The 24,266-nt window shown below is 44.2% G+C and overlaps 1 protein-coding gene across 1 annotated transcript; it reads left to right on the forward strand.

Moving 5' to 3' along the window:
- The first annotated feature begins 14,519 nt into the window (after positions 1-14,519).
- LOC698928 (X antigen family member 5) lies at positions 14,520-21,487 on the forward strand. Its single transcript, XM_001087406.4, has 5 exons — positions 14,520-14,610; positions 15,783-15,862; positions 16,369-16,474; positions 18,337-18,462; positions 21,382-21,487. Exons 2-5 carry the CDS (start codon positions 15,791-15,793, stop codon positions 21,402-21,404), a joined length of 327 nt encoding a protein of 108 aa, XP_001087406.1. The 5' UTR covers positions 14,520-14,610; positions 15,783-15,790; the 3' UTR covers positions 21,405-21,487.
- The last annotated feature ends 2,779 nt before the right edge of the window (positions 21,488-24,266 follow it).

The following is a 24,266-nucleotide window of genomic DNA, read 5'->3' on the forward strand; positions in this document are numbered from 1 at the left end:
TTCAGTGGAGCTGTGAAGAATTTTACTTATAGATCTCATTCTGATGCTCACCAGGCTGCTTAGAAAGCTGCTCATCTCGTCTTTGGACACATGTACTTCATTCTTTTTGTGTGCATTGAAGTCTGATGTGATTTTATTAATGATGTGGACCCTTGTAGTTAGGTACTTTTAAATATCTTGGTGAATTTAACTCTGGCAACAACTTGAAGAAGTCGTTGTGTAATCCCCATTTTATGGGTGAGGAAACTGACACTCGTAGAGGTAGAGTAGGTTTATTCACTCCACACAGGCGCTTGATGCGTTTCACATATCAATGTAGAAGTCTTCTTCTAAGGTTCATGCTGTGCACGAACATGCACTACACATACTGATGACAATAAGACTATTGTCCTCCTTCCAAGTGGGAAATTAATGTCATAGCTGGATAAAGACCCTTGTAAAAAAACTGCACTTCAAGGTTGTCTATCTCAGTATTCCAATGGAAAAGCATGGAGTTTTAGCCAGCTCCCGGAGAGACCAGGAAGCACAGTGTCCTACAGGAATAGGGATTCCTTGGAAGTGAGGTTCACCTTGACTCAAGAAAGATGACTCACGTGCGGTGAAAGGCAATTATCCAGGGCCTCAAGAACAGCACCAGGAAGGAGAGCTGGGTCTGGTGGGATTGTGGGGGTCCTCTCTCCCACCTGAAAATCTACCGCTGCCTGCTGACCCTCTCAAGATGGTGACCTCTCTGGGTTCCAGCACCTTAAATAGGCAAAACTGGGAGGATGCCGATTTCTCCATTCTGTGCCAAACATGTTTCAGAGAAACATGACCAAGGAGAACTATGAGAAAAAATGCAACTCTGTGTCAGGCCATTCAGTGCTCGGCTGGTGCCCTGAGGAGCACATGCATCCCAAGAAGACTGAAGGGGGCCAAGCCTGCAGGAAATATCTGTCAGACCTGCCTCTTAGACCTAGAGTATCCCATACAGGTTCATGACACAGACTTGCCTTTAAAGGCAACTGCAGATATGGACAGAGGAATTTCTAACCCTGGTAGAGCACGGCCAGTTGTTCTGCTGGGGAAAGTCGCATCCAGTAGTGAGATGCTGCTCAAACTAGCCCGGACCACACTGTACTGCCTGAGGAATAAGCCTTACATTTGTTCTTTCTGGGTGAAAGGAGAGGACTATCTGCAAAGACATGAGAAGCCTGCAGATCCGGATGACCCCCCCTTGCAGGTCAGAATATTAAAGATCGATTTTGTGGAAACAGTGACCCTGTAGCAGATAAGCTTCTAAAGCAGGCTTCAACCATGCGTCGTCTTGAATCACCAACAGAGAAGGCTGCCACCACACTGTATGTTGGTGATCTGGCGGATACCATTACTCAGACAGATTTAAGAAATTGTCTCTGCCTGTTGGTGACATCCGGATGGTCACTGTTGTGCACAGATAGCAGTGTGCCTTTCATCCAGCTTTCCACAGGGTGGCTACGGAAGTGCGTGCTGAGAAGTCCTCTAATGAGCTGATTGTCCATGGCCACAGACTCCACATAAAATGGCGACAATTCCAAGCACTCAAGGGGAAAAATAAAAAAAGGAGGAGGACAGAACCACAGACTCTAGGATCCTGCCAGAGCTTATTCCAGTGCTGCCAGGAGCTCCTTCTCGCCTTGCAGCTCTGGTGCCCACTTTGGAGCCTGCTTACATGGACTGAGGTCACCTTTTCTGACTTTTTCCAACCACAAAATGCATCTGGGCTTTTAGTGGGCTGGGCAAGGTCTGGTTGTTGGAGTCCTGATGGGTTGGGAGGGATGGGCCTGTGCGCTGGTCCTGGCGGTGTCCAGGGCAGATGTGGAAGGAATAGGAGTTCAGCATGCCTGCTCAAAGCTGCACTGCGGAAACCATGAGCCCTGGATGTCCAGGTACATGGGGAGTTTTGGGAGAGAATACCGACACAGAAATCGCCCCAAATCCCGGGGTCTGTCCTGAAATAGGAACAGACATGCTGCACTCTGGCTGGCTGAGCCCCCAGAGAGTGTCCTGCTGCCCTGGGCTCTGCAGAAGTCCCCTCATGCTGCTGGGCCTTGGCGTCAGGGTCAGCTCCTGGATTTCTGGGCCCAGGCTGGTGGACCACAGAGGGCCAGCCCATCCCCATTAGGGAGGGTCTCCATGCTGAGGAATGCCCGCAGAGGCCTGGGTGCCAGGGACAGTCGCTCCAGGCCCAGGACCTTCCTAGGGATCTTTGCGGGTTTGGCTGAAAGAAAAGCAGATTTGGTCCACTTCTCCGCCAAGCCCATTTGTTCCTTGCACGGCTGGGCCTCATGAACCTGGGCCCCTGGAGCTTTGGGGTCTCTAGTGGCCCACTTGGTGTGACATTGAGGAAACACCCTCAGGGTGCTGAACCCAGGGCGAGGGGTGTGTGCAGCCTGGGGCATGGGTGCTGTCAGGGCACCTCAGGTTGCTCCTGAGATGGACCCCAGGGTTCAGGCTGGCTCGGGGCTCCAGGCCTCATACCTTCACCCCAGGGCTGCTCTGTCTGGGCTTCAGCCCTGGTCCAGAACTCAGCTGGAAGAGGCCTTACCTGTCACCTGGCCCCCCTTGCCAGCTAAGATGAGCATTTGTCTCCATAGCGCATGAGACGCTCCTGGGCACTGGACTCCTCTGGCATCCCGGACAATCCACGCCATGCCATGAGTTCCCACACCAGGGGGCCTACTGCACCATTTCCCTGGATCCTCTCTGGGTCTGAGACACTGATTCTCTCCACTCCTTGGCTCAGGGCTTGCTGTTCTGAGACGCCCGGAGGGGTGCTCGTGAGTGAGGCGCCCCTGCTGTTCTCTGGCCCTGTTCATGCTGGCAGCTGTGGGTGTTGGCTCACACAGATGGGACGGAGCCATCCAGTGCCCCCCAGGGTTCCTCTAGGCCAGGAGGGGAAGGGTGTGGGAGAGGGGCTTGGAGGGGTCTTGCCCTCATCCTCTGCCTTGTCACTGAGGCGAGTCTACCACCTGCCCTGGGTCCCAACCGGCCTGTTTTCAGAAACTTCTTTGAGAAGGAAGAGGAAAAGGAGGAAGGCCCGGGAAGTAGCGATGGAGGGTCCTGGGCACTCCCCATGATTTAATGCCTCAGAGGGTGACTCGGGAGGCTGGAGCCCACGTGGGATGCAGGTCGCAGTGTGTCTTTCTCAACTTGGCCATGGGGGCTTGAGCACCACGTGGTTCTCAAGGGCCCAGGCCTGAGACAGCATGACCTGAAGGAACTCCCACGGGTCAAACAGGGACAGCTTCAGGAGATGTTCTAGGAATGGGGTTGCACATCAGGCCAGGTGGGGTCTCCTGGGAGGGGTCTGTGCCTTCACCTCGTTTCTGTCCTGGGCACCTCCCACAGGGCAGTGTTGGGCCCTTTTTGGACAACACTGGGGTCCAGCTGTGCACAGGAGGCCACAGATGCAGGGAAGGCCCACGCAGTGGAGTGCTCACCGCACTCCTACCTTTCATCTGAGTGGTGTCAGGGGTAGGCTCAGTTTCTAGAAGGACTCACGGTGCCTTGTGCAGCTCACCAGGCCTGACTTGCCTTGGCCTTCCTTCTGAGCCAGAGCACAGGGTCGTGTGGACAGTGCAAGTGCTGCCTTGAGGCCAGTTGAGGTGTGTCTTCTGTGCTCCCCCAGCACCCTCAGGCACATGGGGACAAGGTTCTGTGCCCTTTGAATGCTGCGTGTGTCCTGGCTGTGAGCATGTGCTTGCCCTGCAGAAGGCAGACGTCCCAGAGCCTCAGGATGAGCCCAAAAGGGGTCTGTGGGGACAGCAGGCATGGGAGGACCTGCCCCATCAAGGCTGACGGCTGGTGGAGTGAGGAGAGTCTACTGGGGTCTCAGTCTGTAGTGCTGGGGGCCCACTCTGCACAGGATCAGACTGCCCTTCCCAACGAGGCTGCCTCGGACAAGACCTTGCAGATCCTCATGGGGGTCAATTCATCTTAGTCGAATGTGGCCCCTGGAAGAGGGGGCTCCCATGTTCTCTCCCAAGGTCAGTCCTGGCCCAGTCTGCACACGATGCCGGCCCTGAGCCCGAGCCCCTGCCGTGGGATGTCTCCTCTCTGGCAGGACATGGTTTCTGTGCCCTGCAGGGACGTGCCTCTGCCTCCTGTGCAGAGGAGAGGAGCAGGATCATTCTGGAGGAGTCAGAACCCTGCAGCGGGGAAGCCAGGCACTGTGAGCAGCAGAGTCACTGCGCTGGCCGGGGGGCGGGTCTCCTGGCATCCTTGCCCCATCAATTGAGTGCTGTGGGAAGCACATTAAGGTGGCAGTCCGGGTGCGCAACGTTTCCTTGCCCTCATGGAAGGAGCAGAGGTGTTCAGAGCCCCTTGGATATCCCTGAAAGCCTCCCCATTCCCGGGCCCTCTGCAGTCCTTTCCCAAGGCCAGAACTCCAGGCAGTAGGCTGGGCTCTCACCCTCTTCTCAGAGACCCGTACCTCGACCCAGAGACCTCCCCGATCCCCTTCAGATGGGGACCCTCCATAGGCCTTACTTGATGCTGTAGCGCTCTCGGAGCATGCATGGTTTCTGAAGGTGTGGCTCACGTCTAGGCCATTCTGGTGTACATTCACTGAGGACAGCTTGCCCTGCTCCATCATTTTCTGAAGAGCATGGCCAAGAGGAGGACCCAGCCTCATCACAGACACAAGACTCACTGCCAAAACAGCTGCCATAAAACAGCAGTTCTGGAAGGAAAGGAGGCTTTTTCTACAGAAAACTTCTGCTCCTCCTTGTTTCCAAAGGCAGGGAAAGCCATGAGAGCCCAGCTCACCTGCGGAGCCCAGGTCACTACCTGTCCAGGATTTGTGACTGGCCCCTTCCACCCCCTCAGGACTGACTTTCCTTCCAGCTGGGTAACTGGGCTTCTCACATGGCATGGCATGTTTGTCCTGCTCTGGCCAGCTGTGGTAGGGCCAAACGAGGTATTTCCCTAGGTTTCTGGCCTTCCCCTTCTTGACATCCATCAGGAGTGACCACACTGGACCCCGGACTTGTGGGAGGATTCCCTTGTAGACCCAGTGAGACAAGTATGGACAGAAGGCAGCTTTGGTGAGACAAGCCTCAGGGTGATAGTAAGGGGGATCAGAGTCTAAGCATTCTGGAAGCCTCCTGCCTTTGGCTCCACGGTTCCTCAGGAGAGGTTGAGTCTACCTAGGACCGGGCCTTCCTTCCAATGAATAAACAGTGGACAAGTGCTAAAAGGAAAAAAAGGGGGTAACTGTACATTTTAAAATAACGTGAACAGTATAATTGGATTATTTGCAACTCAATGGATAAATACTTGAGAGGAGGAATACCTCAATCTCCATCGTGTCCTCATTTCAAATTGCAAGCTACATCAAAACATGCCAAGTATCCCACAAGTATATACACCTACTAAATACCAACAAAAAATGACACAAATTCAACGTTAAAAAAACAAATAAATGACATATATAGCCACATATCAATGAAAGGAATTGGATTCACTAAAAGCAACAAAGAAATACAGTAAAGATGTTTCTCAATTAAACCTCATGTTTCTGGTGACTCCACTGGATAATTCTGCCAAATGTTTCTGGAAGAAATAACGCCAATTCTCCACACACTTCAAGGTAGTTGAGGAGAGGCCACACTTACCATGGTATTTTACAGAGCAAGCACCAGCCTGATATCAAAGCCAGACAACATCATGAGAAAATAACATGACAGACCAATGTAACTCACGAACAGACACAAACTCTGTATAAAACAATTAACCAGAGTTCAAAACTAGCAATATAAAAAGATTTACATCATAGCCAAATGGAATTTCCCCATTTGTGAGTTTAGCAAAGTAACATGGTAGAAGATGAGCATGAAAAAGTCAATGTTATTTTTATATGGCAGCAACAAACAATTGAAAATTGAAAATCAATATCCCTTAACATAGCAGCAAAACCCCCACGAAATACGTAGTGGTAAAATTTCACAAAATATGTGTAAGACCCGTGCTCAGAAGCCTAAAAAACATTTGAGAAAAATATGAAACCTCGTTGAAATAAATACAGAGACATGCCACGTTAACGGATTGCAAGACTCAGAATTAATATGTCAGTTACTCCCAAATAATCTGTATGTTCAATGTAAACCAGTCAAAATCCCTGCAGCCTCCTGTTGCTATAAAATGACAAGCTGGCTTCAAAATTTATATGGGAAAGCAAAGGGACTAGAATAATCTAACAATTTTATAAAGGACAAAGAATATTGGAGGACTCACATTACCTGATATCGAGATGCATTTGACAACTGTGCTAATCACAGTTTTCACTGTGATATTGGCAAAAGAAAAGGCATGAGAGTCCGAAGCTATACCTATACATTCAAGTTAAAGGGATTTTTCCATAAAGTGCCAAGATAATTCAGTGGGGAAGGATGTTTTATTCCAGGAGTGGTGCTGGAAGAGTCGGACATTGACATGCAAACAAATGAACCTCAACCATTGCCTCACACCATACACAAAAGTTAACTCAAAATGCTTCATAGAACTCAATGTGAAAGCTAATATTACAACACTTGTAGAAGAAAATGTAAGGGAACCTGCGGCATCATGTAAGATAAAGATAGACAGGATGCAAAAAGCACAAACTATGAAAGAGGCCATGCATAAATTTTTAAAATTTTATATACTACAAACCTGTCCCTTCTATACCTTCACAAAGGAGAAAGAAGCTGTGGAGCTGGGAAAGCAGACTATTCCCCTGCTCTAGCCATTCTCAGACAAGTTTCTATGAAAGTTAGAACCCAAGATCTGTTAAAAATGCAGATTCCAGGAATCACACCCAGGGAAGCTCATGTAGTGTGGCCACAATGGTGTCCTAGGATCTGGGAATTTACTGCCCAGCCTAGGGAACTTCAAGAAACTTTATTAAATCCCTTAGGTAGCAAGACTGTCTGAAATATATCCACTCTTCCCAGGACAGACATGAGGTTGAGAAGAGTGACCTCAGAGCACACAGCAACACAGGACATGAGGAACACAGTGTGAGACTCACCATAAGGGTAAGGCGGTGCATCTTATGAGAAGACCTCACAACTCTTACTGGCCTTTCTCCCCAGAGGCCTCAGTTTATCTCAAATCCCTGCTCCTCATGGGTGGTGAATGGAGTTGTGTCAGGAAATGACCTTTTGGATCTCCAAAAGGCATGGGCTTCTCTCAGGGGCCACTGAACACATAGGATGGGACATGATGCAAGCTGTTGTCCCCCTCCCATCAGCTTTGATTTCCTTCTTGCACCATCATGTGCTTCCATGGGGACCTAGAGCAATGACACGACCTAGGGCCAATGACTCCCCTTTTTAGGAGACCGGCCCCTCACCTGAGCAGTGCGTCTCCCCTCTCCTCCTTTCAGCTGTCCTTCTCCTGATCCCATCTGCCATTCCATAGCAGACAGGTGTCCCTGGTAGCCTGTTGATCTAGCCTGGCCCCTTCCTCCTGTGTCCCAGCCTGGAGAGGGCTGCTCTCGCCGAGTGGAATGACATCAGTCCCAGGATCCCAGAGCCATGACTACTACAGAGCCATCCATTGCATCAGTGTCCCATGGCAGTGGTTGACCTTTGAAATGAGGCTTCATCACCCATCACAGCTGGCCCTGAAGCACTTTCTTTTCTTTTCATCTCATTTGAGACAGGCTGTCACTGTGTTGCTCAGCCTGTAGTGCAGTGGAGAAATCATAGCTCGCTGCAGCCTTGACCTCCCAGACTCAAGCAATCCCTCCATCTCAGCCTCACAAGTAGCTGGAATTACATGCGTGTTCCACCATGCCTGGGTATATACTTTTTCAGTTTTTTGTAAAGACAGGGTCTCTCTATGTTGCCCAGGATGGTCTTGAACTCTGGGGCTGAAACAATCCTCATGCCTCGATGACCCAGCGTGCTGAGATTTGAGGTCTGAGCCACCTCACCTTGCCGTGAACCATTTTCTTTCTTTTAAAATTGTTACTATACTTTAAGTTCTGGGATACGTGTGCAGAACATGCAGGTTTGTTACACAGGTATACACGTGCCATGGTGGTTTGCTGCACCCATCAAGCCGTCATCTACATTAGGTATTTCTCCTAATGCTATCCTTCCCCTAGACCCCCATCCCCCAACAGGCCCCGGTGTGGGATGTCCCCCTCCCTGTGTCCACGTGTTCTCATTGTTCGACTACCACTTATGAGTGAGAACATGCAGTGTTTGGTTTTCTGTTCCTGTGTTAGTTTGCTGAGAATGATGGTTTCCAGCTTCATCCATGTCCCTACAAAGGACATGAACTCATCCTTTTTTATGGCTGCATCATATTCCATGGTGTGTATGTGTCACATTTTCTTAATCCAGTCTATCATTGATGGGCATTTGGGTTGATTCCAAGTCTTTGCTATTGTGAATAGTGCTGCAATAAACATACGTGTGCATGTGTCTCTATAGTAGACATGGTGAGTCAGGCACAGGCAGGGCCGACCAGGGTTTTCCTGCTGTCCCCACACCTGAATTCCAGGGTGTTTGTAGTAGAAAGAAATGCAAGAGCTTTTTTTTTTTGTCTCTTGCCCAACCATTCTCATGCATCCAGAAACGTTGGGAACACAGAGTACCACGTCACCCTTAGTGGAGGGTGTGTCTCAGAAAGACATTTTGTGACAGAAATAAAGAGTTTTGTGTTTATATTTACACATGCTTTTTACTTAGGGCATTCTTCCATTGTCCAGGGTGGAAGGCAATGGCATGACCATGCCTCACTGCAGTATCCGTCTCCTGCACTCAAGCAATCGTCCTCACACTGCAACCTCACAAGTAGCAGGGAGTGCAGGTGTCTGCCACCATGCCCACCTAATGCATTTAATTTTTTTTTTTTTAGATGCTGGGTGTCACTCTGTTGCCCAGGCTGTTTTCAAACACACGGCTTCAAGTGATTCTCCCATCTCACCCAATTTTTATACATGCTTTTTATACATGCTGTAGACTCGATCAGTTCACACTTGTATGCTTTTCAAAGGTTGTGTTATTGCACATTTAAACCTCTCGGTTGGTAACTGATTTCCCTGACAAACTGTAAGGTGATCATGGCTCAGCAGTCATTGTGATTTCAGTGTTGGCTCACAGCAGTTTGGAAAGCCTACGTGGGAAGTATTTCTTGAGGAAAAGTGCAGAATTTCCAAGAACAATTTTGAAAAATGGAGACAACTGATGTCTTCCTTCCCTCTCTTGCCTCTCCTCATGTGCTATTTTCTCCAACTGTTAGAAAATCAGCCTGGAGTATTCCATGATGAAAAGTTTTTATCTCTTTAATCTTCCTGCTTCTTCCTCCAGACTTTTTTTCTTTTTTTTTCTGGAAGGCTTGTAAGCAGAAGGGACAAAACAGGTGCAGAAAAACACATTATAATATAAATTTAGTGAAAAGATTCATCATATTTAAGAAATGGTCAGGATGAAATCCTGAATTTGTGACAATTGTAAAAATCAGTTTGCATAATCTCCATCCCTTTTGTCTCTATCACTTATCCAGTGAGAAGTGTAGAAAAGATGAATTCCTTGCTTGTGACAATTGCATTAATTAGTCAAACTGCTGGACCCCATCCACCAATATCACACTTTCAGATTGAATAGCCACAAAATACAAAGGCATTTTACAACTGTACCTGTTTTCTTTATCTCATTGTAATTTCCATCAAACCCCTAGCACTAAATTCAATATTTACAGAGTTACAAGTACCATGACCAAGAGAGATCCTGCCTCAAATATTGGGAGGAGGCTGCAGCAGTGGCAGCCCAGCTGAAGACAAGGCTGGAAAGTGTTTTCACACACCCACACCCCCTTTCTGATACAGGGTTTCTCTCTTTTCCCCAGGCTGGAGTACACTGGAGGACTTATAGCTCACCACAATCTAGGACTCCTGTGCTCAAGCGATCCTCCTGCCTCATCTTTTTGAGTAGATGGGACTACAGACACGTGCCACAATGACCAACTAATTTTAAAAATTGTGTAGAGCAGGGGTCTCACTATGTTGCCCAGGCTGGTCTTGAACTCCTGGCTTCAAGTGATTCTCTTCCCTCAGCCTCTCAAAATACTGGGATTACAGGTGTGAGCCTCTGCATGTGGCCCTTTTCTCACTTTTTTTTTTCCTTATCTAAGGCTTAAGGTTTATCTAAGTCTTTGTTCCAGCCCAGGAAATGATTTTTTTTCCCCTCCCACTTTAAAGGAAGGAGCAATTCAAACGTTCGGGATTTTTGGCCTACTGGAAGTTTATTGGCAACAATTGTGTCCTGTCTCTACCTGCCTGCAGGAGAAAACAAAAATTGAAGTCAACACCAGGGCACACTTTTTCTCCATGCATTATCTTGTGCACAACAGTGGTTGATGGATCCAGTGAGCCAGTTCTCTTGTAGTTGGAGGGATTATTGTTAAATGCTGTGAGTACATGTATTTTTCACAAAAGACAAGAGCTCAGCTGTTGCTTCATACTATGGGGGAATCCATAGTCCCCCAGGACTCTCCTCTTTCACTCTTCCTTTATTCAAACAAGGCTTCCACCATATTGTAGTGAGTCAGGGTCTTGCTGGTGACTCACATGGTTGCTGCCACTGTGTCAGGGATCCCCAAGGCCACCCTCACCTTCAGTGATTCACAGACATTTTCTGCTGCTCTTCTGCATACAATGCTCCTAACTAAAGCCAGCACCCTCTCCTCAGGTCAGGATACCATGCCTCCCACCTTGTCACGGGCTTTGGTCCTACAATGATCACTCCTCTCTCCTGACCATCAACTACTCCCTCTACATTGGATCATTCCCCAAGCTATGGGAAAACTCACCTTCTTCACCCATGTCCTTCTGTAGTTACTAACACATTTAACTCTTGCTCTGCAAAGGAAAACTGTATGAACTTATGCAACACACTTCACTGGAGTTCATTTTCAAAATTATCTACAAAGGAAAATGAATTAGAATATCCAAAACAATTCTGAAGTAGAACTTTGGGGAATTCACCTTACATGATATCAAGATTCACATTAATTCTATTTTGTTTATTGATTGATTATGTTGTCAGTGCATTGGAAGAAGGTGACTTCCCCTTTTTTTAGCCTAGGGATTGCTTCAATATGGAGGGAGCCATTGATGGTTCAGGAGAGAGGAGTGATCACTGCAGGAGCGATGCCCCTGAGAATATGGTAGACATGCAATCCTCAGCTACGGTGAGGGTGCTGCATTGAGTCAGGAGAATTGCAAGAAGTTGTTGATTATGATTTTTAATCATCCAGCCCCATATGGCAATTGTGTTACTTCTCCAGTATTCAAGACAGTGTGGTGTCGTGGAAAAATCAACAGATCAAAATAGAGCCAGCAATAGACTCACAAAGCTAATAATTTGATTTTCAGAAAAGTGGCAAAGGCAATGGAGAAAGATTATCTTTTTTAAAAAAAATTGTGTTGTTTTCTCCTGTCTCGTGGCCACTACATTGTTTTTATTCCTCTGGTTCCCTTCCCTTTGTTTCTCCTTTGCACTTCACCTGCTCTTCTGTTTGTCTGTCTGCCCTACCACACTATGATGTTTCTCACAGCAAATACCATGTGTCTTTGTGATATTTGACATGTCCAACTGATCAATGATAAACCAGATCGAGAAAAGGTGGTACATATACACCATGGAATACTATGCAGCCATAAAAAGAATGAGATCTTGTCCTTGGCAGGGACATGGATCATTGTGGTGGCCATTGTCCTTAGCAAACTAATGCAGGAACAGAAAACCAAATACCGGACATTTTCACTTATAAGTGGGGGCTAAATGATGAGAACACATGGACTCATGGGAGAAACATCACTCACTGGGTCCTACTGGAGGGCGGGGGTGGGAGGAGCAAGAGGATCAGGAAGAATAGCTCGTGTATGCTGGGTTTAATACCTGGGTGATGTGATGATGTGTGCAGTAAATCACTGTGGCACACATTTACCTATGTAACAAACCTGCACATGCTGCACATTGTACCCCTGAAAGTAAAGTAAAACTTGAAAATAAAAAAAGGCAATATCTCAGAATCTTTCTTTCTATCTCTAGGTCATTGTGTCATTTATCTAAGCCTTATAGTGACATAAAAGCTGAGGCATAACAACAATTAGTATGATTGGCAATTTACCAGGATTATAGCTCAGTATGATCAAACATCAACTACTAATATTGAATTACATTGAACTCCTCTAAGTATTTAAAGAAAGTTGGTAAGAAATCACTATCTCCCATCTCCCATTCTTTGAGCACTTCTGAGTGCACTATATTAAAAACTGGAGTTAATAAGAAAAAAAGAAAGTAAAATTTAATAATGATAGTGTGCTTGCCAAGAAAAAATAAAAAGATAAAAGGTAAATTTAATAAGAGATCATGATTACAACTGCTCTCACTTTTTTAAAATCTTTTTGAAACACCACAATTCCTACTCAAGTTGCTTTTGAGAGACAGAGAGAGATTCAGCTACCTTTCTTTTCCAACTCAAGGTATTTCCCTGAAAGAAGCCCAGCTAGAGGAACAATATAGGCATCATTTCAGCAGTATATTGTAATTTGTTTATAAAAGGCTGCATTCTGATCAGGGCCCCCTTTCTATCCTCTCTTTCCATACACTATTTCCCACATTAAACCGCTAAAGAATACAAAGGTAATGAGAATAGGAATCATGTCCACAGCTTACTGTCTACCTTAAGGAGATTTTATACTCCACTGGCTTCATCAACATAACTTTACTAATGCAGCGATCTCTTGCCTAGGAAAATAAAAGTTGCAAAGAACTTTACTGTTCATTTCAACAGCTGCCTAAAAGATCCATCAATTCTTCAGTCAAAAGTGTCAAACGACATTTTTCAATAACAAAACTCATTGAATCATTGCCTAAAAATCTTTGTCTTCTTGGCTCCACCAATCCTGAATCATTTTGATTCCTACCTACCTTTAATCAAACAATCCCCCACTTTAAAAAACCCACTTTACACCAGATTTCAAAATCAGAATAAATATACTGAAATCCCTTCAACGTCTGACATACTAGTGCCTCTGTCGAGGTAGTGCTCTCCCTTACAACATTATGCAAATAATGTCAGCCCTGTCTTATGAACAGGCTATTTAGCTGATATTTGGAGAGTACAGTATATGATCCAGTTAGTCACCACTGCTTTGCATCATGGCGCCTAGATCCTGTCATCAATATGTATGTATATTTCTGAATCAAAATACATGATCTGAATGACCTACAGGTATATTCAGGCAAATCAGTCACTAGCCCAGAGATTTAAATGTGCAAAAACACACCCCCACAAAAATTAAGCATGTGTGAATATATTTAGTCTGCAGAAGAGTATATTCCATTACATTCATTAGAAGCATGGCAGAAAACTGAGAACCAGAGGAATAACGTGATTAACCAAAGCATGTATAAAAATTTGTCAAGGTGGCAGGATCGCTTGAGCCCAGGAATTGGAGAACAGCATGGAAACAGACTGAGAGACTACACTCTAAAAAGTAAATTAATTGTCCAGGTGTGGTGTTCGCACCTGTAGTACCACCCATCTGAGAGGCTGCAGCATGGGGACTATTTGAGTCCAGGAGATCCACGCTTTGGTGAGGTATGGTCATCCCACTTCCATCCATCCTGGGTGAGAAAGTGACACCCTGTATGAAAAAAAAAAAAAAAAAAAAAAAAAGCTTTTATAAATAAATAAAGAGAAATAGTTTATTTCTTTTACAACAGGTTTTTCTGAGACACATCCTCCTTTAAGTGTCCATTAAGGGTGACAAGGGACAGTGTGTTCCAAACGTTTCTCAACGCATGAGATTCTTTGGGCAAAGAAAAACTAAAGCTCCCTTAAGTCTCTTTCTTTCCACTACTACAAACACCTTGTGGATGAGGGTATGAGAACAGCAGGAAAACCATGATCTGCCCTGCAGGTAGCCGACTCAGTGGGCATGCCCCTTGCTAAGCAAGTTCCTGCTGCCCGTGTGCCTTGCTGTCTGCCTTCTGTCCCTGCAGAGCTGTGGAAGGAAACGTCATGACTACTTTCTTGGGAACTATGACACAGCAAATCAGTCCTCCCAGAAATTGAAGTGCCAGTGAGTGTGAGGGAAAGTGGAAGGGCTTCCCATGGGTTGGACCACTAGGTCCACGGCCTCATAGAGGTCGTCATCCTTCTGCTAAAAGGCAGTGACATCACCATGGCCTTGCTGTTGTGGGATCCTGGGCAGGGGAGGAAGTAAGGCCATAGAGGGGAGGAGGGTCAGATGAACATGGAATGAATTGAAGAGTGACATTGTTTGGGGTATTTCAGTCTCAGAGGCATAAAAAAACCACACAGAGAGGATGGATTCCAAAGTCCTTAGTGGGGACCTTGGAAGGAGCAGAGGACAGGGCATGGGGGCACAAGGAAGGGCAGTGCAACTCTTAAGGCAAGAGGGGACCTCACTGCGCATGCTCCTGTGGTGTCCGGTTAGTGCGCATGTTCACTGGGCGTCTTCCCATTGGCTCCTTTGCCCACGTGGTGAACTCCGTGGAGCTGTGAGCCTGCAGCTAGTGTCCCTGAGGTCTGGATTCTTTCTTCCTTACGGAGAGGCGGCGGGTAGGTCCACAGGCTGATCCAACTGGGAGTTGAAGTGTGTGTGAGAGTGGGGAGGAACCAGCTGGCTTCTGGAGGGTCGGGCTGTGTGATTGGTGACTGAGTGAGAAGGGCCTTGATGTTGTCGTCCTTCCAATGCGGTCCCGCAACTATGGGTCTTCTTGTCTTGTCGGGGTCAGAAGGAAGAAGGAGGGCCTCAGAGTGGGAGAGGGATTAGGGGAAGCTGGGGCAATGCTGGGTTGTTGTTGTTGGCGGTATTCCAGTCCCAGAAACGCTTGGAACTTGCAACAGAAGTTGACTCCCCAAGTTGGATCAGGCCTGAAATGTCATGGGCAGTAAGGAAGGGGCCTGGAAAGTGGGAACACTCCGGGCTGGTGACTGTGTGACCCCAAGGTTTGTATAACGAACCGCAGAGGTGCCCACCCGGTGAGGACCGCCCAGTGTTATGTGGCAACTTCTCAATTCCATCTTGGAAGTTCGAATGGGCGGGCAGGGCTCTGCATTCCAACACAACTCGATTTTGGGGAGGAAATAGGCCTAACAAATGGGTGTGTGACAAAAGCACTGGGTAATTTAATTTTAAATCTCAAGCTGTATTTTCCTAAATGTCTCACAATGGAGAGTCCAATTATGAAACCAAACCACATTGGAATAACCGTGTGCCTCCTGCCATAAGCCCCAAGGCATTGCTCAGCTAGCTTGACAAACATATGTGACTGTGCAAGTATTCGATTCTGAAAGCATACACACTTACACATGCTTTCTGACTTACTTTTCAATGTTTTACTAAATTTTTAAAAGTTTCAAGTTAACATTTGGAAGTGCTCAAATGTAGTATCCACTTATGTGCATTCTTCCATCACAGTATCCTGTTTTTTGTTTTGTTTTGTTTTGGTTTGGTTTTTTTGAGACGGAGTTTTGCTCTTGTTGCCCAGGCTGGAGTGCAATGGCGTGTTCTCAGCTGGCTGCAACATTCGCCCCAGGGTTCACGCGATTCTCTTGCCTCAGCCTCCAGACTGGCTGTGATTACAGGCGCCTTCCACCACACCTGGCTAAGTTTTTGTGTTTTTAGTAGAGACAGGGTTTGACCATTTTGGCCAGGCTGGCCTCGAACTCCTAACCTCAGGTGATCCATTCGCCTCAGCTTCCCAAAGTGCACACTATTCTGTTTGCAGACTGAAATATGAGTTGGCGAGGAAGACGTTATAGACCAAGACGATGTTTACGACTTGCTCAGCTGATTGGGCCTATGCTTGTGAGTGACTTAACATTTGATGTTTTCTACTAGCAGAAATTTCTTTTTGTGGTAGTGTTGTGGAATGAGTATAGATACGCGGATAAAGGTCTCCCATGTTGATAAAAAATGATCATGGCATCTCATGAAGGAAAGAGTAACCCAAGAGGACTACATAATAGTTTTGCCTGGGTGTGTGAATTTGTGTTCCTCGATTTGACTGGTGATTTCCTCCTCATCCTTATTCATAGCACATTACACCCACTCAATCCAACATAAATTAAAATGGCTTCCAAAGCCGTTGAGGGTAACGATCTTAGAGTAACCTCTCTATGGGAAGAGTAACTTAATGAAGAATAAGTACGTGGAATAGTGTTGGGATAGTGTTGGAGCATGTCTTTAAACATGCATATGATCAGAAGTTATCTAAGTAATCTGTGTATTCATATTATTGACATGCATTGATCAGAAATTTTTTTTTTATCTGCGCATGCATACACACACACACACACACCCCCTTGTCGCAGGAGCCCAGTATGCCAGAACCTCAACAAGAAGAATCACCAGCTGAAAGTCGGGATCGTACACCTGGTCAGAAGACAGAAGAAGATCAGGGTGCAGCTGAGATTCAAGGTGATGGGAAGGGAGGAGGATGGAGGGAGGAGGCTTATGTGTGCATCATGCCTTATGCCATGACAAGTAACAGGAGGAAAGAAACAATAGGAAAGGATGTCAAACATTTGCTGAGAGTTGGCTGGAACCGTGATGGGTGTAGCTTGCAGCTTCCTGCAGTTCCTGGATATGATGAATGTTCTCTTTCTCTTCGAGATTCATTTTGTGTACTTGAAAATATAGTCCTTCTTAAATCAGATGAAACCATTTAATTGGTAGTATAAAAATGCACATTATATCACCTGCTTAACTTGATATTCTTAGGATGTTGCAGTAAGACTTTCTTAGCCATGGTGTTCACAGTGTTGTAAGCACCCTTTGATAGCATGTGGAGTGCAAGTCACCCTACCTTGTAACACCCCAAATAAAGCCCATTTGCAAAGGGATGTTAACTTCATTTTATAAATAAAATTGAGGCCGGGCAAGGTGGCTCACACCTGCAATCCCTGCACTTTGGGAGGCCAAGGCGGGTGGATCACTTGAGGTCAGTAGTTCGAGACCACCGTGGCCAATATGATGAAACCCTGTCTTTGCTAAAAATACAAAAATAGCTGTGCATGGTGGCACACACCCGTAATCCCAGGTGCTAAGCAGGCTGAGGCAGGAGAATTGCTTGAGCAAAGGTGGCAGAGGTTGCGTGAGCCGAGATTGCGTCACTACACTCCATTCTTGATGACACAGCGAGTCTCTATCTCAAAAATAAATAAATAAATAAATAAATAAGTAAATAAGAAAACTGAGGCTCAGAGATTGAGACTTACCAAGAATACCAAGAAAACTTGACTTATGGAGAAGGAATTCATATTTTATTCCAAGGTTTGCATTTTTCCTACCATCTATTTTAGAAAATGGAAATGATTTTGCTTAAAAATGCTTAACACTCAAATGAGTCTGTACTATAAGGTACTTCAGTATTGGCTCCGGACAAAATGCAGTTCAGTGAAGCAGGATAGCAATTCTAGAAAAGAGGTCAATGAATGAAAGCCACTGTTTCCTTTGGTGTATATTTTTGACAGTGTGTTTGGTAAAAGGTGGATAATTCAGGATGCTGGAGTACAGGTAACTATATTAGTAGGATTGTGAAGGGGCTTTTAAAAGTTGTTTCAATATTTTTATAATTAGAAAACTCCAAGTACGATAAGATTATCATGAAACAAATTGTTTTCTCAACAGATAGCATTTTCAAACTAATCAGAGACAGAATTTGGGCCATGGATTATTTTAGCAATTCCCTGTTAAGGGGTTTCCAGAATATGACTGTCAACAATGCCCATTAATTTCTTTGCGCTTCAGTTCCCGTACTCCCACTGGAAGACAGTGATTTTGCTGTTATATTTCGTACTTTTTTCTTAAGGACATTCATGTATGGAAAGTCACATATAGGGCCTTTGGATCTAAGAATTACTTTAATAAAGTTTAACCCCAACATTTTCAAGATACCTCAACAGGAGATGAGTGTCAGGACCATAAGATTTGTCATAGGCTCACCAATACATTGATCTAATCCTTCAGAAAATTACATTTAAGTTATGATTAAAATGCTACCCGTGAGGCTGTCCTCAGTTTTCCTAGGTAGCTGTGTGTTTATAATACACAATGGTAAAGTATGGGAAATGTAGATGTGCTGAGACTTATCCTCAGATTGTCATTTAAGGTAAGATATCATAATACAGGAAAACAAACGTGGGACATCTTTGCTTCACATTTATTACCACAGTAGCCTATAGGCTTTTATTGCATAACACTGAGGAAAAGAATAGGATCAGTTCCTTATTTATCATTCTTGTTTGGCTGCTCCAGTCGACATCCTTGGTATTTTTTAGTTCCTGACCTGGAAGCTGATCTCCAGGAGTTGTCTCAGTCAAAGACTGGGGATGAATGCAGAGATGGTCCTGGTGTCCTGGGGAAGATTCTGCCAAAATCAGAGCAATTTAAAATGCCAGAAGGAGGTATGTTACCCATTAAGATTCAAAATTACATGCTTTCTGTATGCCACAATATTATAGTTTTGATAATAAAAAGAGAGAATATTACTGCCCTTTTAAAAACAGAATTCAAATGCAGACTTTATTTGGAAGGTAGTTCAGACCCCACAAGCCTGTCTGCAAAACTGAAACACTATCAGATACAGACACAAATTGGGTCAAAGCCATATTGAATCATCAAATAGCAAAGCATTTTGTTACTTCTGAGTATAACCAACAGCTAACAATTTTCAGATTATTTTGTGATTTCTGCTTTTCACAAAAACATAATGCACTTGTAATACCTCTTTGTATGAAATATGCTGATCCCTGAAGGAGATTCTCGTACCAGCTTTAACATAATTTGTGAGATTCTGGACAAATCACATAAATCCTACACCCATTTTTGCTTTTATTGAAAGTAGTGAATGCACATCAGATAGATTAAAATCATTTCATTGCTGATTTCTGCATGCTCTGGTTCTGTTGGAGAGAATACAAAGATATTGTGATTTTCATGATTTGTTTGTCGTAACAATCAGCTTCAGTCTGATTATAACATCTGAGTTGAGATTTCATTGCTCCTAAGAAAATGTGCGGGCACTCTGCTTGATGTTTATTTTTAGGTATGGAGATCTTAATGAGTGTTCTTGGATTTTGTCATATCCTGAATTCTGTCAGGCTCTTAAACTATGATTGCATTTTTTTCTTTTTTCAGACGGAGTTTCGCTCTGCGGCCCAGGATGGAGTGCAGTGGTCCAATCTCGGTTCACTGTGACCTCCACCTGCAGGGTTCAAGCGATTCTCACGCCTCAGCCTCACATGTATTGGGGATTACAGGTGACTGCCAACATGCCCAGCTAATTTTTGTATTTTTAGTAGAGACAGGGTTTCACCATGTTGGCCAGTCTGGGCTTGAACTCCTGACCTCAAGTGATCCACCTGCCTCAGCCTCCCAAAATGCTGGGATTACAGGTGTGAACCACCTCCCTCGCTGGACCCAATGATTGCATTTTGAAGTCTTCCTGCAGTGAAGCCTTGAATGACTGAATAATAAAATGGAAAGGGACAGTCAAGTTTTTATGGCCCATGAAGTAGGGAGCCTGCATGTAGGTCAGTGATGCTTAAGGTGGTTGGAAGATGCCTGTGCTAAGCATGCTCCCTGCCCTCCTGTCAGTCTTCATGAGCTACTGTGTGTAATTAGATTGAAGACACATTTGGTAACCTCTAACCATATCAGAGGTTATGTATTACAGGTTTCTGCCCTAAGTCATCAGATGATACGACTTAAAGTTCAAAGACTAAAACATACTAAGTCCTGAGTGGTCCACATAAGTATCTTTTACAAATGTTTTTCAAATTGCTGACTTAATTAGAAGAACTTCTGAATTTAAAAGAAGCACTGCATTTTTAGGGGAGAAATTATCTAAATGTTTTTACTCCACACTGCTGAACTGCTCCCTTAGACTAATTACATTAATAGATAGTTTGTAGACCATTTCCAGGAGCTTATTGAACAAGCTTCAATTATATTCTTAAGACGGTCGTAGCGTTAAATGCATATCTTATTAAAATAGATAACAAATTAAATGATACAAGAAAATAATACTAAGACATAAAAATAATAAAAGAGTCACAGAATAAAAAGGGAAAAGGAACAGGCAGTAAATGAAAGGTATGAATCATTAACAAAAGGAAAACTAATCCAAAAGTAATAAATTTAACAGATTATTCTTTTGGGAAATATCTAGGAAGAGAGCATCCAGTAGTTTAAACAATCTTGAAGAAAATGGAAAAAGCACAACACAGAATATGAACAAGACACAGATACTGAATGTAGGGCATAATTGACAGGGAGTACATTCTTGAACACTAATATTTTCAGAGTATGGATGAAATGGGTGACATCCTAGGAATGCCTACATTATTTGATATATGCCTGCAGTACCTGAATACCTGAAGATCACAAATACTGTGCATGAGCTTGTGAAATTTTCTAGTCGACCTTCAGAAACAGTTCCTTTTAGAAGGGAATATTTAGCTTTTCCAGCTCTCTTACTCTGTGTTTTCCTTTCCCTCTCCATTTGTTTTTTTTTTTTTTTTAACACTCGTTATGATGTATAACTCTTTCACATTTTAATATCAATAATGATCATGATACCTTAAAACTTATATGATGATTTAATTAATTATACAAACGGGAATACGTTCCAGTGAAAAAAGTGTCATTATCCGTATTGTCATGAGGACTACAGGTGAAAACTGGGTGCAAATGTTTACTCTCTGTTAACAAAAAACACACAGAGGGGTAAACTAGCCCAAAGCAATATTATTGCACTTCCGCACAATAGACAAAAAACAAGTGCAATCAATACTGGCCTTTCTATTCATTTCACTTACTTATTGTGAAATTTCATAATGTGAAATTTACTGTTTTCTCAAAAGATAATTGTCAGACTATTTACAGCAGCCTATTGGACAACCAGACCATAGTTTCAAGCCAAAACATTAAATTTTACATTTTTCACAAATTCCTTCTGTTGCTTAGGTTTTTTGTTTCCTGGTTGTATTTTGAGTAAAACTCTATATAGTGTTTGCTATCTACTTTAAGCCCCTTTTAATAGGTTCACTTGATTTAATGTGTTCTGATCTCAGACTGTCTTTTGTTTCTTTCTAGCACTAAAAGCAGGGTGTGTTTAAAAAATATTGCTTGTGTATATGCTTCGAAGTGTATCTTCAAAGTCTCTACAGAGGTTTAGTTGAATGCTAGCCATAGAGTGACTCTTAGGCTTCTGGTTTTGTCCATTGTATAAAACTGAAACTTTGGTGTCCTTTGTATACCTTTAATTTCATCTGAATACAGTTCTGCTAGTAATGTTCCCTCCTGTTATGTTTCTATTGCAGGTGAAGGACAACCACAGGTTTAAATGAAGACAAGCTGAAAAAATACAAACTGAATTTTTCTAAGATATTTGATTTTTAAAAATATCAATAAAGTTTTCCTGTTTTCTCCAAAGAAGTCTTGCACATCTTTTGTTCATTTATTCGGACACATTAGACGCTATTGGAAATTTTAGCTGGGTGCAGTGGCTCATGCCTGTAATTCCAGCACATTGGGATGCTGAAACAGGATTGCTCATGCTTGGGAGATTGAGACAAGCCTGGACAACATGGTGAAACACCCTGTGTACAAAAATAAATGAATGAATGCATGAATGTATGCGTGTATGTATGCAGGTGTAGTCTCAGCTACTCTGGAGGCTGAGGCGGGAGGATCCCTTGAGACTAGGAGTTCGAGGATGTAGGTAGTCATGTTCACTCCACTGCAACTCCAGCCTGCATGACTGAGACTCTGTTTAAATAAAAAATAGTATCATTTTTACAACTTTGCATTCAGATTGAGCTGTTGATATTGTGAAATACATATTTGGTCCTGGACCCTGCTTCCTGTCATACAACTACAATTTTTAGAAACTCCACACAGTGATGTTTTTTAGTATGCTAGTGAGTTGACTGATGGCTGGAAGCTCCTAGGTAGCTCTAGGATGGGGGATTAGAGGGTTGGGACTTTCAATCCCATATCCCACCTTCAGGACAGGAAGAGGGACTGAGCTAAGTTGATTGCCAATGGAAGGCCAACAGTTTAGTCAATCATGCCTATATAATGAAAACCTCCATCAAAACCCGAAAAGACAGGGTTCAGAGAGCTTCTGCCTAGCTGAACACATGGAGGGTAGCATGCCCATAGGCGACATGGAAGCTCCCTGTCTCTTCCTTCATTCCTTCCCCTATGTATCTCTTTATCTGCATCCTTTGCTAGGATATCCCATTTGCCACAAGATATGAGAGAACTCTCTAGGCTATAGAGCTGGATGAAAGAACTAGGGCCTAGGTAGAAGAAAGGGGAAAGCAACCAGGGCAACTTGCTGAAGCAAAATTACTTGGATCCTATCTACACTGTCTCCTTACAGGCCATGGCATGACATAGCCATGGGATTCCATCCTGCCTCTTACACACTGGCCTTGAGATGGTGGGCAAGATACTTATAGCTGAGGGGACTGTTTCCCCATTTCTAAAGCTGAAGTTAGAATATTTACACAAAATAGTTGCTATGAAGAATAAATGAAATAACAAGATGCAGGCATTACATTGCAGATAAATTTAGTAGTTATCTTTCCTTAATGCCTTTAAAATTTCACATATTTTCATTCCATTTTTCTTTACAACTACATCTCTAGTGTGTGATAACTGCTTTGGAATTTCAAGTAGGAATATCAATCTACCTTTTTAAAATGCATTTGACTTCAGAAACTGATTTGATTTAAACACGTAAATTAAATAGCACTGTAGCTGGTATCAGAGTATCAGACATGGCATGGATTCTGAAGTTGATCTGTAAATAACTGAGATGTGACAAGGCCAACCCTATGTTAGTAGTATGTGCTGAAAACTTGTTTGGTGTGTGTGATGCAATGAAGAATAAGTCTATTCTGGTCAGTCAACACCACACAACTCAATATCATAACAACAGAAACAAGTGGTTTGGGGCCAGCTAGGGTGTGCAGTGAAGCTCATCATCCGAGAAAAGATCCTGTTGGTAGGTATGTTGGATTCTCTTCACTGTTTCACCCAAGCACGAAGAGTTGCAAAGCAAACAGACACTGGAATGTTGTGTCAGAGTGGGATCCAAGAATGGAATGGCCTGCAGTGATGTGATTTTCCAAAGTAGTCAATAAGTCTTTCATAATTTCCCAGATGAAGCAACATATCAGCCTCCCTCAGTTTACAGGGAAGTGACATGTATGGAAAATCCAGTTTATTGAAGGCTCTGGAAAAAGATATTTGCCTCCCTGTAACGCTCAGCCCCAAATGCCAGTAGATCCTACCAATCATTGCAACAACCACAGCTGTACTCGGAAACTTCCAAAATATCCCACAGTAGGCAATGATATTCTGCCTACAAACCACAAGTTTAGAATTGAAAAGAAGTACCCTCGCACTTCTTTTTTACATCAAAAGAATGGGAATTTTGCCGTTGGTACAAAGGAAATAACACGGCACTAAGGAGGACACAATGTTCCCCAAGAGGGGTTACAGGCACCTTCCTCCTCTGTCTTGCTTTGCTTTCTGTGATAAGAAAGTGGTTCATGTGTCTGTTGTACCCTAGAACTTAAAGTATATATTTTTAAAAAGTAGTTCGGGGATATGCATGGTGGCTCACGCAGCCTGGGGTACACAGGGAGACCTTGTCTCGACAAAAAATTTTTAAAAACAGCCAGGTGTGGTAGAGCGTGTCTGTAGTCCCAGCCACTTGGAAGGCTAAGACGGAAGCATCGCTTGAACCTGGGAGTGAGCCATGATTGCTCTACTGCACTCCAGGCTGAGCAACAGAGTGGGACCCCATCTCAAATAAAACAAAATAAAAGAAAGTGTTTCAGGGCCAGCTGGGGTGTGTGGTGAAGCTTCATTTCAAAGGTCAATCACTGCTATGGGACATTGATGTTCAGGATGGTTCCTTGGTAGTCACAGCTCTGAGATCCCAGGACTGTCCTTCTCGGCAAGGACAGCCCTTTCCAGGCTGGGACACAGGAGAAAGGAGCCAGGCTAGGTTGTCAGGCTACCATAGACAGCTGTCTGCTGTGGAATCACTGATGAGATCAGGAGAAGGACAGCTGAAAGGAGAAGGGAGACAACCTCCACAGGTGAGGGGCAGGTGTCTGTTAGTGAAGGAAAGACATTGGCTCTAAGTACTGACATTGCCCTATGCTCCCGTGGAAGAACATGATGG

This window comes from Macaca mulatta, chromosome X (assembly GCF_049350105.2).
Source record: "Macaca mulatta isolate MMU2019108-1 chromosome X, T2T-MMU8v2.0, whole genome shotgun sequence".
In the NCBI taxonomy this organism is placed as follows: domain Eukaryota; kingdom Metazoa; phylum Chordata; class Mammalia; order Primates; family Cercopithecidae; genus Macaca; species Macaca mulatta.